The 12,542-nt window shown below is 55.5% G+C and overlaps 3 protein-coding genes across 3 annotated transcripts; all 3 read left to right on the top strand.

Moving 5' to 3' along the window:
- Positions 1-1,070: 1,070 nt before the first annotated feature.
- On the top strand, positions 1,071-2,369 carry JKF63_01557 (uncharacterized protein; the record flags this gene model as incomplete). Its single annotated transcript, XM_067897603.1, has 1 exon — positions 1,071-2,369. One exon carries the CDS (start codon positions 1,071-1,073, stop codon positions 2,367-2,369), a length of 1,299 nt encoding a protein of 432 aa, XP_067753760.1.
- A 2,746-nt stretch (positions 2,370-5,115) lies between these two features.
- JKF63_01556 (uncharacterized protein) lies at positions 5,116-8,154 on the top strand (the record flags this gene model as incomplete). The annotated part of the gene is made up of 1 exon (XM_067897602.1): positions 5,116-8,154. The coding sequence occupies one exon, from the start codon at positions 5,116-5,118 to the stop codon at positions 8,152-8,154; it is 3,039 nt and encodes a 1,012-aa protein (XP_067753759.1).
- A 1,608-nt stretch (positions 8,155-9,762) lies between these two features.
- Positions 9,763-11,631, top strand: JKF63_01555 (uncharacterized protein; the record flags this gene model as incomplete). The annotated part of the gene is made up of 1 exon (XM_067897601.1): positions 9,763-11,631. One exon carries the CDS (start codon positions 9,763-9,765, stop codon positions 11,629-11,631), a length of 1,869 nt encoding a protein of 622 aa, XP_067753758.1.
- Positions 11,632-12,542: the final 911 nt, after the last annotated feature.

The following is a 12,542-nucleotide window of genomic DNA, read 5'->3' as shown; positions in this document are numbered from 1 at the left end:
TTTAGTTTTTGTATCACGTAAAACAAACAACAAACAAGGGAGTACGGCAACAACAGGGAAAAGGCAGTGTTGCTCCCTCCCTCTTTTAATGCGTTTTTCTTGTTGTTGTCGTTATTGCGGTAGTCTCTTTTATTCTTTTTTTTTACTCATTCTTGTTCTCTCCCCTCTGCCCCCCCCCCCCCTCTACCTATCTCACACACAACCTCTAGGCAAGCAGAAGATGACTACATCTGCATGTCTTTCGTGAGGAGGGGAGGGGGAGGGGAGAGGCATCATGAAAACAAAAAACCGATTCTCTGATCACAGCGGCAGTGATACTACACTTTTGTTGACGTTAAAATGAGATTCGTTTTTGGTTTTCTTTCTTGCGGAGAACAACAAATAATTAAATCCCCCCCGCCGCAAATCTATGAGATGGAGGCACAGCACGTCCATGACGAAGAGACGCAGGGCAATCCCCCCCCCCCCCCCAACACACACACACACAAATTTCTATATATATATGTGTATATATATATTTAAACACACACGTGCACTCAAAATTACGTTAGCTCACAAATACTCAACGCCGCTACGCCCACAAAAAACAACAAATGGCAGTTGCGGCGCCTCCCTTTTCTCCTCTTTCTTCCCCTCCCTCCTCTCCTCTCCAGTTCTACGTCCTCTGCCATCACCGAGAAAATGACAGCAAAAAGGGGGAGAATCGACACAAACACGCGCGCGTATTTTCTCTTCGACTCCAAGTGGCGGACCATCTCTCGGCAGCTCTTCCCTTCGCTATTCGCTGGCTGCCTGCCAACTCCCCAAACTCCCTCATTTGGATTGTCTCCTCACAAAGGGCTTGCGGTCATGCACCCCTGCTGTGTGTTTCTGTGTGCTCCTCTCACCTTCTTTATGTTTTATGATTTGCATATCTCACACTTTCTTCACCCGTTTTTCGCTTTTTCCCACCTCTACAAACGCTGAAAGGGGGGGCTGTAGCACGTACATACACACACACACACACACGTACACACACACACCGATAGGTAAGGGTGTGAAGGTGAATTGTATACGTGGATCCCACGCATATGCTTCGACATGTGTGCTCCTCCACCTCGGGGGCCACCGCTGCTCCTGCTGTGGCTCTGCTCAACTGCCACCGTGCTGGATCGACAAGCTATTTTTCGGGCTTGCCGCGCACGCCTCCAGACGCCATCATGGGCATCGCTGCAGACTTCGCAAAGGACACGTCTCCAAATAAGATAAACCTTTGCATCGGCGTGTACCGCGATGATCTCAACAAACCGTTTGTGCTTGAGTCCGTGCGCAAGGCGATGGCGCACATTCTGGAGCACGACACGCAGATGGACTACGCCCCCATCGCAGGTCTGCCGTTTTTCATAAATAGTGTCCAGCAGCTTTGCTTTGGGAAGCCAATGCTGGATGAGCAAGGGGACCGTATCGCCTCTGTACAAACCCTGAGTGGTACAGGCGCCCTGCACCTTGGCGTGGAGCTGTTGCAGCGCGGCTCTGGCCGTTCCGCCCCTGTGACATTGCATATCCCGAGCCCCTCCTACCCGAACCACTTGAACATCCTTGGGCACCTCAACGCCGAGTTCCAGTATTATCCGTACTACAATTTGCAGACGCATCGCCTGAGCATTGACGCAATGCTCAACTACCTGCGCCAGCTGCCCGCCAACTCAATCATCCTGCTGCACGCCTGCGCGCACAACCCAACTGGGTGCGATCCCACGCCTGAGGAATGGCAGCAGATCGTTGATGTAATCCGACGCGGAGATCTCGTTCCGTATATCGACATGGCATACCAAGGGTTTGCGACAGGCAACTTGGAGCGCGACGCTTACGTTCTACGTGCACTACATCAGCAAGAGATTCCCACGTACCTTGTGGCGCAGTCCTTGGCAAAGAGCTTCGGGCTCTACGGGCAGCGCACGGGTGCCTTGCACATCCGTTGCACCACGGAGAGGGAAAAAGCAAATGTCTCGTCCCTGCTGCAGTCCATAATCCGTGCTACATACAGCAACCCGCCAATCTTTGGCGCCCGCATCGCGGATGAGATTCTCCGGACTCCACAACTGCGTACGCTGTGGGAAGCGGAGCTGCATCAAATGGCGAGCCGACTGCAGCGGGTACGGCACCGCCTGGTGGCCGAGCTGCGTGCCTGCGGCTCGACACGCGATTGGGAGTACCTCGAGAAGGGTTTGGGAATGATGTCACTGACAGGGTTGACAGAGGCGCAGGTTATCAAGCTCCAGGAGAGGTATAGTGTTTATCTCACACGCAACGGCCGCATCGCGTTTTCTGGATTGAGTTCCGAAAATGTTGGCTATGTCGCGCAGGCTATTCACAATGTTTCCAAGTAGACAGCTAGGCCGGTGCAGGGCCACCTCAGTGTGAGCGCGCGTACAAGTGGTGGAAGCAGTCTTTTTTTTTCCGTAATATCAGCAGGTCGCATCGTTGCGATTTCTTCGGTTAAACTTTTTCTCATATATATCCCCCATGGTCCCAGCGTAAAGTTAACATGCATCTTTCTGTGCACTGCTTTCGTATCGAAGTACAAGTGGCGGCATGCGTCGCTGTGGTTGTGTGTGTGTGTGGGGGGGGGGACGTGCAACTCGCCTGTGCTCGCTCATCGGCTATTGCTTCTTTCATTCTGTGCGTCCCTCTTCCCCGCTATCCATCTCTCCTCCGCCCTGACAGTCCCGGCAGCTGTCGTGCGCACAGCGCGTGGTGATGCTGAAGACTTTTGCTTGCTAGTGGGCAGAGTTGCCCCCCCCCCCTCCCCGCCACACACACAGAAACTGAAAGGAGGAGGTTGCGGGAGGTCGAAGTGGAGGATGGGGGGGGTGGGGTGGGGGGGGGTGGGGACGTCGTAAGACCCAACTCACACAGAAAAGCGTCTCCCCCCTCAGAGAAGGTGAAAAAAGAACGTCGAGGAGAACGAGAAGTTAAAAAAAATGATTGAGTGCACAGTATGAGAGCATTCCCCTTCATCCCTCCAACCCCCCCCCCCCCATTCGCCCGTCTGCAAAAGAAAAACGTGCTCATGACATGGTTTTCATGACATTCGTATGTACATATAGTTGTATATATGTTTTGAATTAAAAAAAGAGGGAGATGATTACTGAAGCGCCCTGTTCTCTTTCTGGATCTCAAGGGAAACCAATCGTCACTTGTGTAACGTACAAGACATACACATACACGTGTACACACATTTACACATGTATGTATATGCGCGCATGTAGGTGTGTGTGTGTGTGTGTGTGTGTGTAAGAGGAAGGAAGGGGGTGTCCTTCGGTAAAGAGTTCATCGCTCCCTTTGAAACAAATCGCGGCTCTGTATTCCGGGTCAAATGGGCACACTCTTCACCAGTGCTGCTGCGGCTGCGGCTGCTGCGGTGGTGGTGGTGGTGGTGGTACATGGGCAAGGGTGCGCCCTTCTGAATCTACATACGAAACGAAAGAACTGCCACGCCCAGGTTCAGCAAAAAAAGTGAGGCAATGAATGGTTCGCTTCACCCCCCCCCCTCCCTCCCTCCCTCCCACTTCGCCCAAGCGAGGAAAAACAGCACACAAGAAAAATGTCCATAAAGAATCTGAACGCACGGAGGCGGAGGGGGTGGGTGGGGGCGCTGGCGCCACGGAGGCCCGTCTCTTTTTCCTCCTTGCCGCGCCAATATAAAACTTTTATTTTCACCGCCTTCTTCCCCCCTCCGTTTCATGAGCTCATCTTGCAGCTAGAGAGAGACCTCCTCGGTTGCTTCACCCCCTATTTGGAATAGTGTGCGCTTGCGCGCACTAGCGTCTGCGGGTGTAATGTGGTGTGTGTGTGGGGGGGGCAAAAGGAAGGGGAGGGGGAGAGAAGCGAAGCGAGTGCCGATAGCGGTGCATGATAACCTCTCGTTTGGTGACTATACGAATCAGTGGAAGCGCCAAAGGGAGACTCCCTGCCTTTCCTTACTTCCCCCCCGATCTGATCTTACCTTTGGGGTATGCACGTCACGTATCATGACCTAGACATGCCTCTTTCCTATTTCCTGGTATTATTGACACATTTGAGTTGCCGCTACAGCCGTCTCCACTACCCCCCCCCCCTCCTCCTTCTCAGCTTTTCTTTCTTCGAGGCCGCATTTCGTTTTGTTTCTGCGAACTTGGGCATGAGGTTGCGAATGTGGAAAAAAAAAGAGAGTGGGCGATTCCCTTTTCGCAGGAGGCCGACTCGCTATCGACTACCCTTCCTTCCATCTTCACCCTACTCAAAGCCAACACAGCGGCTCAAGGTGTGTTGGTGCTGATGTGCAACGGGGAGCGAAAGGGAAGGGGGGGGGGGAAGTGATGGATGGGCGGGAAAGCGCTCAACTGCTGAAAAGTAGAAGAAATATTCATCGATATATGAAAAAAAAAAGTGTTAGTCAGATATCATTCCTTCGTCGCCCTCGATTTTGCGCGCGTTTGTGTGTGTGTGTGTGTTTATATATATATATATACCGCACGTAATGATGTTTTGTTCATCCTTCCCCTCCCGCTCTCTCTTCACTCTTTGGACCTCTCGCAATTCGTCTCTCCCCTCCTCGCCCCATGCAGTCAATCACTCGCGCACCTACGCCCCCCCCCAACACACACACACACACAGAGACGCAGAGGCGCACCATTAGCCGGTGACAACGCCAGCACTGACATTTGGGTTGTTTCAAAGGAAGTAGCGCAGCAGTGTAAGGCAAAACTCCCACTGAAGAGACGCTGACGACATCCAGAGAGAGAAACAGAGAAGCATACGAAGACCTTGTCTGCACTCATCCCCTCACGCACTTACTCTGGGAACTCCCCACCGCAATAGAACCTAGGTTTTGGGGGGACTATGTTCGCTCGGGGAGGGGGCACGGTATACGGCTGCGATTCTTACTCTGCCCCTCTATTCTGGCCAAGGGCGCTCTGAGTGTAATTCGCCTTTCGCACCATATTTACTTCTCCACTCACCCCCCCCTCCCCCTCAAATCCAGGTCGCCTAACGCTGCCGCCTCTCTGCCTTTCCAGCATTTGGTTACGTGAGGCATCTTGCTGCTCATCTCTGTTGATCGCGATTGTTTGCGTCTTGCTATCGTATCGCGCGATGCTGCGGGATGAGCACCCAAACATACCAGCTGACAAGAAGTACTCACCGGCCCCCTCTTCGTCCAGCCGCTGGCTCGAGCGAGCGCAGCAGCGCGGTGCCAGCGCACGGAGTAGCAGAGTGCAGTGCTCTTCTTTCATCGATGACAGCGGCGGTGGTCCCTTCAACTCACTGGGTGTACGTTACACTTCGCCAGGCGACCGCAGCAGACACGTAACGACGCGAGGATCATGGACCTCGTCATCGGTTTCTCCTCCAGGGCACCAGAAATTTATAGAGGAGCTCGAGGGGCTGCGGTTCATGCAGGAGCACTATAAACATTTCTTCACCACTGTTACCCAGGAGGGGGGGGGAGGTCACAGTGTCACCTACGGAGCGCAGGTTGCGCCCAGAAGTCGCCCATTGAGCACGCCTCCCAGCGATGCACCGTCCTTGTACTCTTGTGTTGACCTCGCGGATTCACTCTGTGGTACTTTAGACGGACTTACCAATGGTGACGGCCGCTCTGTGGCGATTGGCCGCCGTGGGGGTCTCTGTGAGCCCTACGGTTACACCCAGGGCTTAATAGGGCGCTACGAACTCCCGAGTGGGGGCACCGATGCCACCGACTTTATCGTCAGTGCAGCCGATGTAGAGGCAGAGCGGTATATTGTGCGGCTTGAGGAAGAAGTACAAACACTGATGATGGAGATTTCTGACAGAGATCATCGCATGGTCGTGGTGACGGTCGCGAAGGATGTGGTGGAGCTTCAGCTGCAGGAGCAGATTAGGAGAGGAGAGCTGTTTAGGGACGAGATCACAACGCGGGGGATCCTGGTCTTGGATTTCATGCGTACACTGGCGCTCCAGAGGAAAACAGAGGAAGCGCACCGGCAGATGGAGCTGAGCATGCAAATCTCTCTCCTCAAACACGAGATGAAATACACCGAGGCGATGCTGGTGCAGTCGCAGAGCCGTGAGGCCGCCACGGCATCCTTCCATCACGATCAGCCGCTTGAAGGCAAGGGCAAGGAGGACGCGCTCGCTCACTCTGTCACAGCCACTGTACGGTCTCTCATGCAAAGCGACTATGACCGACTGGCGCAGCTCGTGACAGAGATGCCTACCAAGGTGCAGATGATCATGTCTCCGCAGCAGGGGCAGCTGTGCCGATTGCCAGAGCCGGCGCTCGCCTCGTGCGGTGGCACGACTGCCTCGCCTGTTGACACAGCATCATGTGCTGCCCCTGCTTTGACAAACACCACATTCGCGCCATCACCCGTTCTCAGCGTCAAGGACTCGTCACATCTCGTCCGTCTCGTCTCAAGCGTGTGCTGTTACTTTGATGCTACGATGGATTTGTACAGCGCGGAAGCTGCTCAGAAGGCGGCGCTGGTCCAGTATGAGAGTGACATTGTGCGGCTCATCACCTCTAAACAGAATGTTCTCACCTGGGCAGCTCTGTATCAGGAGAAGAAGGATGAGGTAAAACACCTCAAGGAGAAGATTATTAGTCTACGGGGAGAGCTACGTGCCGCAAGAGGACAGAGTGAGCGAGTCATTGGCCGTAGTCCAAGTACAGCTACCGTGGCAGGTGGCACCATCGGCACGCAGGGCTACGAAGCATATACTGAGCCCTACGTGCCCCCTACCCTCCAACGGCGAAAGACATCACATGGAACAACAATATACTTTTCCTCCTCAACGCAGAGGAAGCCTCGGACAGTTACGGCCATCAAGAGGCCTATAGGCAAACTACGGGAGGAGGCTCGGCGTCTGGGGGTCCTGCCAGCCTCGTACTACCCACCCTCTGTCACGAGCCCATCACCATCAATGAGCTCTTTCTCTGCATCTAACAGCCCGTCGGATAGGAAGACGGTGTTAATTCATGTACCAAGGGATGAGGCGAGCGGCAAGCGCGGAGGCTCTGGGGGGGCGGCGGCGGCGGCAGCGGTGGTGCCAGTGAAGGCGATGGCGCCCACCGTCGCCGCCAGCTCGAGTCCCGCGCGCAGCTCGGCTGGTGTTGCTCGATCCCTAACGCAGCGGATTGAAGTCGAAGGAGCGTATTTGTCTTCATCCTCATCGCCTTCGGAGTCGCCGATGCGCCAAAGCGCAGCCCCGCCTTTTGCTGCGGGACCGCCGCTACGAACGGATGACTCAAGCCAATGCTTCGAGGACACGCGGAAGCCCCCCAATTCACCAGTTATAGTCCACCACTCGTCGTCGTCGTCGTCGTCGTCGCCCAAGTATGCGGATCCCTCCACTCTCCATCCGGTGCTGAGGGTGGAAGCGTTGAAGAGGGTGTCAGCAGCGGCGGCGGAGGGAGAGATGAGTCGCTCATCCTCCTCGTCGTCTTCATCCCGTCACACCCAAGCGGAGCACAGAGCTTCTATGCACAAGGCAACGACGACCAAGCAGAAGCACACGCCGAAGGCAGTGTACAACTCCTTCGACGACGACGACAGCGACGCGGGAGAGGTACCGGTACAGGGCGACCCTGACAAGACGAGCCATTTACATTCTAGCTCGAGACCGGCATTGTCTGGGGTGCTCGCCAAGACCATAGTGTTGAATAAAGCGACCACCTCCCTCTCCCTCACACACGACAAGAACTCAGAGAAACGTAGAGGAACCCTGAGCAGTGATGACGACACCTTGTCTTCCAGCCTCAGCACGACATCACTGTCGTTGGTACCTTTGAAGACCCAACCGGACCGCCTCCGCATCTCCGCGCAAGCAACTGCGAAAGGCGCACACGTCGACCCGAGGTCGTCTCATATGCGGAGGTCTTCCTTCGACGAGGACGACAGCCCAAGCGGCGGTGCCGACGACAGCAGCAGCCGTAACAAGGCCCTCTTTACTCAAGTCCCCAGCTTACGGACCACGGTCGTCTCGAAGACGGTGGGGACTCCTATTTTGACAACTCAGTCGTCTGCAGCACCACCACAACCGCGATTGGCCCCTACTGCCACCACCGCTACTACTGCTACCGATTACGGGAGGACTGCGCTGATGTCATCGGCTGCAAAGCCGACCAAACTGAAGCTTCCCACCTGGTAAGCGTCTTGAAAGGAGATGGCGCCAGTCGCCAGAGCGTGCAGATGCATGCGTGTGTGTGTGTGTGTGTGTGTCGGGGCAGTGGCGGGGATGGGAACCCTTTTTTCTCTCCAGGAGAAGCGGAGCGAGCGCCTCGCTTTAGTTTGGTCTGTCTTCCACAGCAGCATGAATTATGCCGGGCATCACACCCGTGACTTTCCTTTCCCGCTATAAAGACGCAAACAGTGTTGTACTCGGCACCTGTAATGGGAAGTAATCACCGTGGTTTGCTGAGGAGAAGTAGCGGAGGAGGGGAGGGGCCATACCTAATCGATGAATAGGGAGGGGAGGGGGGGAAGGGAGTGTTACGCACGCAGGTGAGGTTGGCGTGGGTTTCTGGAGATCTGGTTGTCTGGGGGGGGGGGCATGCGAGCTTTTGGCCTAACAGCGGTGGGTGTGCGTGCGTTCTGTGTGTTTGCCTTTGAGGCAGAGATGGACTCCCTGAGGCGTTCTGCTACGGATCGGGTATACACGCGGGCCCATTGTAAGGAACGTATCCCCTCTTTCCCACCGGCCCCCTTCATGTAGCACTGAAGAACAGCGAGGACTCTTGCTTTACTGCGAGCCATCCTCGAGAACATCCCCCCTTCTTCTCTTCCAACTCCCCCTCCACCCCTCCCAATGACTCTGTCCTACCACTCCTCATCACTTACGCAAGTCTCCCATTACGGCTGCCTGCTCGCGTGCCGCTGCTTTGTATCGAGAGATGCTCTTTTTTAAATTATCTTTGTACGTTTGTTTTCTACTATTGTGTACATTTTTCTTCGTACCTCTTTTCCCTCGTCTCGTGGCGTGACAGTACAGCCCCCCCCCCCCCCCGAATCAGGTTCCTCAGGCGCGCTTCATGATATCTAGTGCCGAGCTGCGTGTCCCTCTTGTTGCTGCTGTTTTTTTTTTTTGCATTGTCTATGCGTATGCGTTTCGTGGAGAAACCTTGAGGGCTTCTGTCTGTCTGTTTGTCTGTGTGTGTGTGTGTGTGTGTTGGGGGGGGGGAGGGGAGGAGGAGTTTATAAACACTCTATATGGGGGTTACTTACTTGTGCGTCACCCCCTCTTCTGACTCTCTCCCTCCCCTCCCTCCCCATTCTCTCCATCATCTCTCCAAACTAGAACGTCCCATCCTGCACCCCCGAGCCCGATGTGAAGAGTCGACACACCGTGGTCACGGCACGCCAGTGGCAGAGAGGGAGGTCTGAGAGAGGGCCCTGCCCTGGAGCGGACTAGCCCACTTGCCCGGCATATACACCGGCTTCCCGCTCTCCCCCAGCGCCCTGGGCGTGGCTGCCTGTATGGCGTCATGCCGTCCCCCTCCCCTCCCCCTCGCTGGTTCCTACTTTTCTCGCGCGACTTGTGCTTTGTTGTCTTCCTGCAACGCTGGCGGTTGTTTGCTTCCCTCCCAGATGTATACCCACGACTTGTGGCCACTATTTGTATGCATGTCAGGAGGCCATATAGAAAAATTGTGTATCAATCACTGTGAAAATATACGGCTGCAAGTGTGGTAGTTCATCTCTACTACCACTACACATACACACTCACTTACCCGCCCCTCTTGCCTCTTCCCCCACCACCATGGACGCTGCGTCAAGGGCGCGAGTAATGAACGCGACAGTGCTCACTTGCATGCTGGCCCTTTATGTCCTCTATGATGCAGGATTCCGGTTCTGGATGGCGCACAGTGATATTCTTCCACTCACGGCAGCTCTCACGCATGACGAAAAGACGCTGGATCAGTACGGTGGTCTAGGGCTGGCCTATGATGCCGCCATTGAAAACGTGCGGACCCTCTCTCTCCAGCATTACTCCATCAATGGAGTGCGCTGCACCTCCAACTACTCTGCGCGGAGGAAGACTGCCACAGCCCGAAACACACACCAGAACGGTGGTTTACACCGTAGCACCACTCCATCGACCACCGATTGTTTTGCCTCCGCCGCCCTTCCAATGGCAGCTGTGGTGGTGGAGAGTACGTGGCTCACTCCTGGCCAGGACGCCGTCTCGGACGTATACGCGCAACGGCTGCTGGAGGGATACCGTTACGCTCTCCTCAGCGGTGCACCGTGGTTGCTGCTTTCCGGCTCGGCGGCGGAGGCATCGGTAGGACTGCAGTTCTTGCGACAGCTTCCCAACCCCGCTGACACAATATTCCCAGAGTCGATGCTGCAGCGATGGCCTATGCCACTCCTCGCCACTGCACTGCAGTTGCGTAAGTCTATGGCACCGTATGGTACTCTAGGAGCCTGGGTGCACGGCGCGGGCACGAGGCCGCTCAAGTCCTTCCCCGTCTCTTCCATGGCCCCGCGAGCGAGCTGGCAGCCGGACTTTCATGAAGGCTCGATGCCCAGCCGCTCGTCTCTGGAGCTGTCCCTCAATCAGTTACTCTCAGCCCACACCTTTGCAGAGGCAGACGCGGGTTATGTACGCCCCACCTCGCTCATCCTGGGAGCGGAGTGGCTACGGCGCTTGGATGCTCAACGCCAGAGAGGCAACTCCACCACTAGCGTAACCGATGCCACAGGGACGGCCGCTGGCGACCCCGCCACGCCTGAACAGCCACGTGTGACGGTGTACGCAAGTGGGGAACCGTTCGATGTCGCAGATGACGACGATGATTGGACTTTGGAAGTGGGCGAGGTTGGACACACCGCGAGGGACGCGGCTAGCGCTCCATGGGAACAGCCCCGGGTGCGCGAACTTTGCGTTAACAGCTCAACCATGGTGCATGTGACTGTGCCTGGCATGGTAATGATCACCGATGTGAACGTCAATAACCGTCCCCGGCACGTAGCGAGGGCACTTCAGCAGCTCGTGGAGCAGACACTCGTCCACCGTTACAGCACTCGCAACTCTGCTGCGCATATGGACACGGAAAAGGGAGGGTGGTGGTGGTGGCTCGGTCAGGCGTACGGCGTGACGGTAATCACCGGTGGGTGGGAGCAGCAGCGCGTCAAGCTCCTCTACATGAAAGCCCTCCGCGAGGCCGTTGCCGACTCGCAAAGGGGCGTCCAGAAAGCGGTGCATCTTCTCCATCAGTCTCGCTGTCAGTTCGAAGGGAAGCTTCTACCATTTTCATGTCAGGGTGTTCGAGGTCCACAGCTTCCATTGTCAGCGCTGCCCTTCAGCACCGCGGTGCCGGCACGCACGCGCATATTCGTGTTGCCTCCACCGTACGAGGGGGCTCAAAGAGTCCAGCCGCAGCCGGAATGGCTCCGCTACACAGGTGAGCTGCCAGCGTCTTTCAACATAGAGGCTTCACAGCTGGCTCAGCTGCTTGGTCGTGTGAGCTTCTTCGTCTATTTTAACTACCGCCGATGGATGGACTGGTTCCTGTCCTCACTGCCGGTGGGGTCCTACCAGGACCACTTTGTGCTCCTATCCGTATTGATGTCCGACTTCGCCGAGCATCGCATCAGCGGGACGGATGTGTTGCACCTCCGCTAAGGTGACAGATCAAGAACTAAAGGGGAGTGTCACATAAGTAGTGGAAGATGAACAGACGGGGAAGAGAGGCCAATCGTGAAACAAAAAAAGGTGGTTTTGTCAGGGGACACCTCCTCCTTTCTCCTTCCTCCCATTCGCATTATCTTTTTACTCTCCCTCTTCCTTCCCCCCTCCCCCCTCCCAATCTGTACCGATAGTGTGTAGTAGCCGGTGGAAAGGCTCTGTGTGCAGATGCAGATGTGGGGTGTCTCTCAGAGCGGGGCGGGGGAAAGGGGAGGAGAGGGAATGGCTGCGACTGCTTAGTACGTGAAAGATTTCTCAAACGATGCGCTTCTTCTTTACGCGTCGACCAGATATCGAGGAATTGTTAGCCTCAAATAGGTTGGCTGACCGTCTCTCCCACAGGACGTGTGCGTGTGTATGCGTGTGTGGTTTCTGGAATACGGAACGTTGCTCGTTACTAGAACACTCTCCTTCCCATCCTTCCAAGGGGTATTGAGCGAAAAAGTCATGTGCGTGCCTGCAGAGGCGCATACCAACTGGCACTGACATGCTTAGCTGAACTCCCGTTTGATTGCGTTCGATGTGACCCCCGTGTCAGCAAAAAAGAAAAAGAGTGTAGGAGTCCGTGTTTCCTCGAAATGAGATGTGCGTATGGAGGAGGGCGATGGTTTGCCTATTCGCTTTGCCGACAGTAACAGGTGTGTACGCGCGCCTCCCCCCCCCCCCCCCGCTCTCACCTCCACCCCGTGTTTCTTCGCTACTCCGGCGGCTCACGCCGCACACACACACACACACACACACACCCGCACATCACAATTGTCTTGTGCCGCCTTCTTCCTTTACCTATCCTCACACCCCTCCCCCTTTCTTGACTTAACTCCTCGGTTTTCTGTGCCTGAGCTTGTCTG

Source organism: Porcisia hertigi, chromosome 35 (genome assembly GCF_017918235.1).
Source record: "Porcisia hertigi strain C119 chromosome 35, whole genome shotgun sequence".
NCBI classification, from domain to species: Eukaryota; Euglenozoa; class Kinetoplastea; order Trypanosomatida; family Trypanosomatidae; genus Porcisia; species Porcisia hertigi.
The sequence above is the reverse complement of the archived record's forward strand: the minus strand, read 5'-3'. Positions and strand labels throughout refer to the sequence as shown.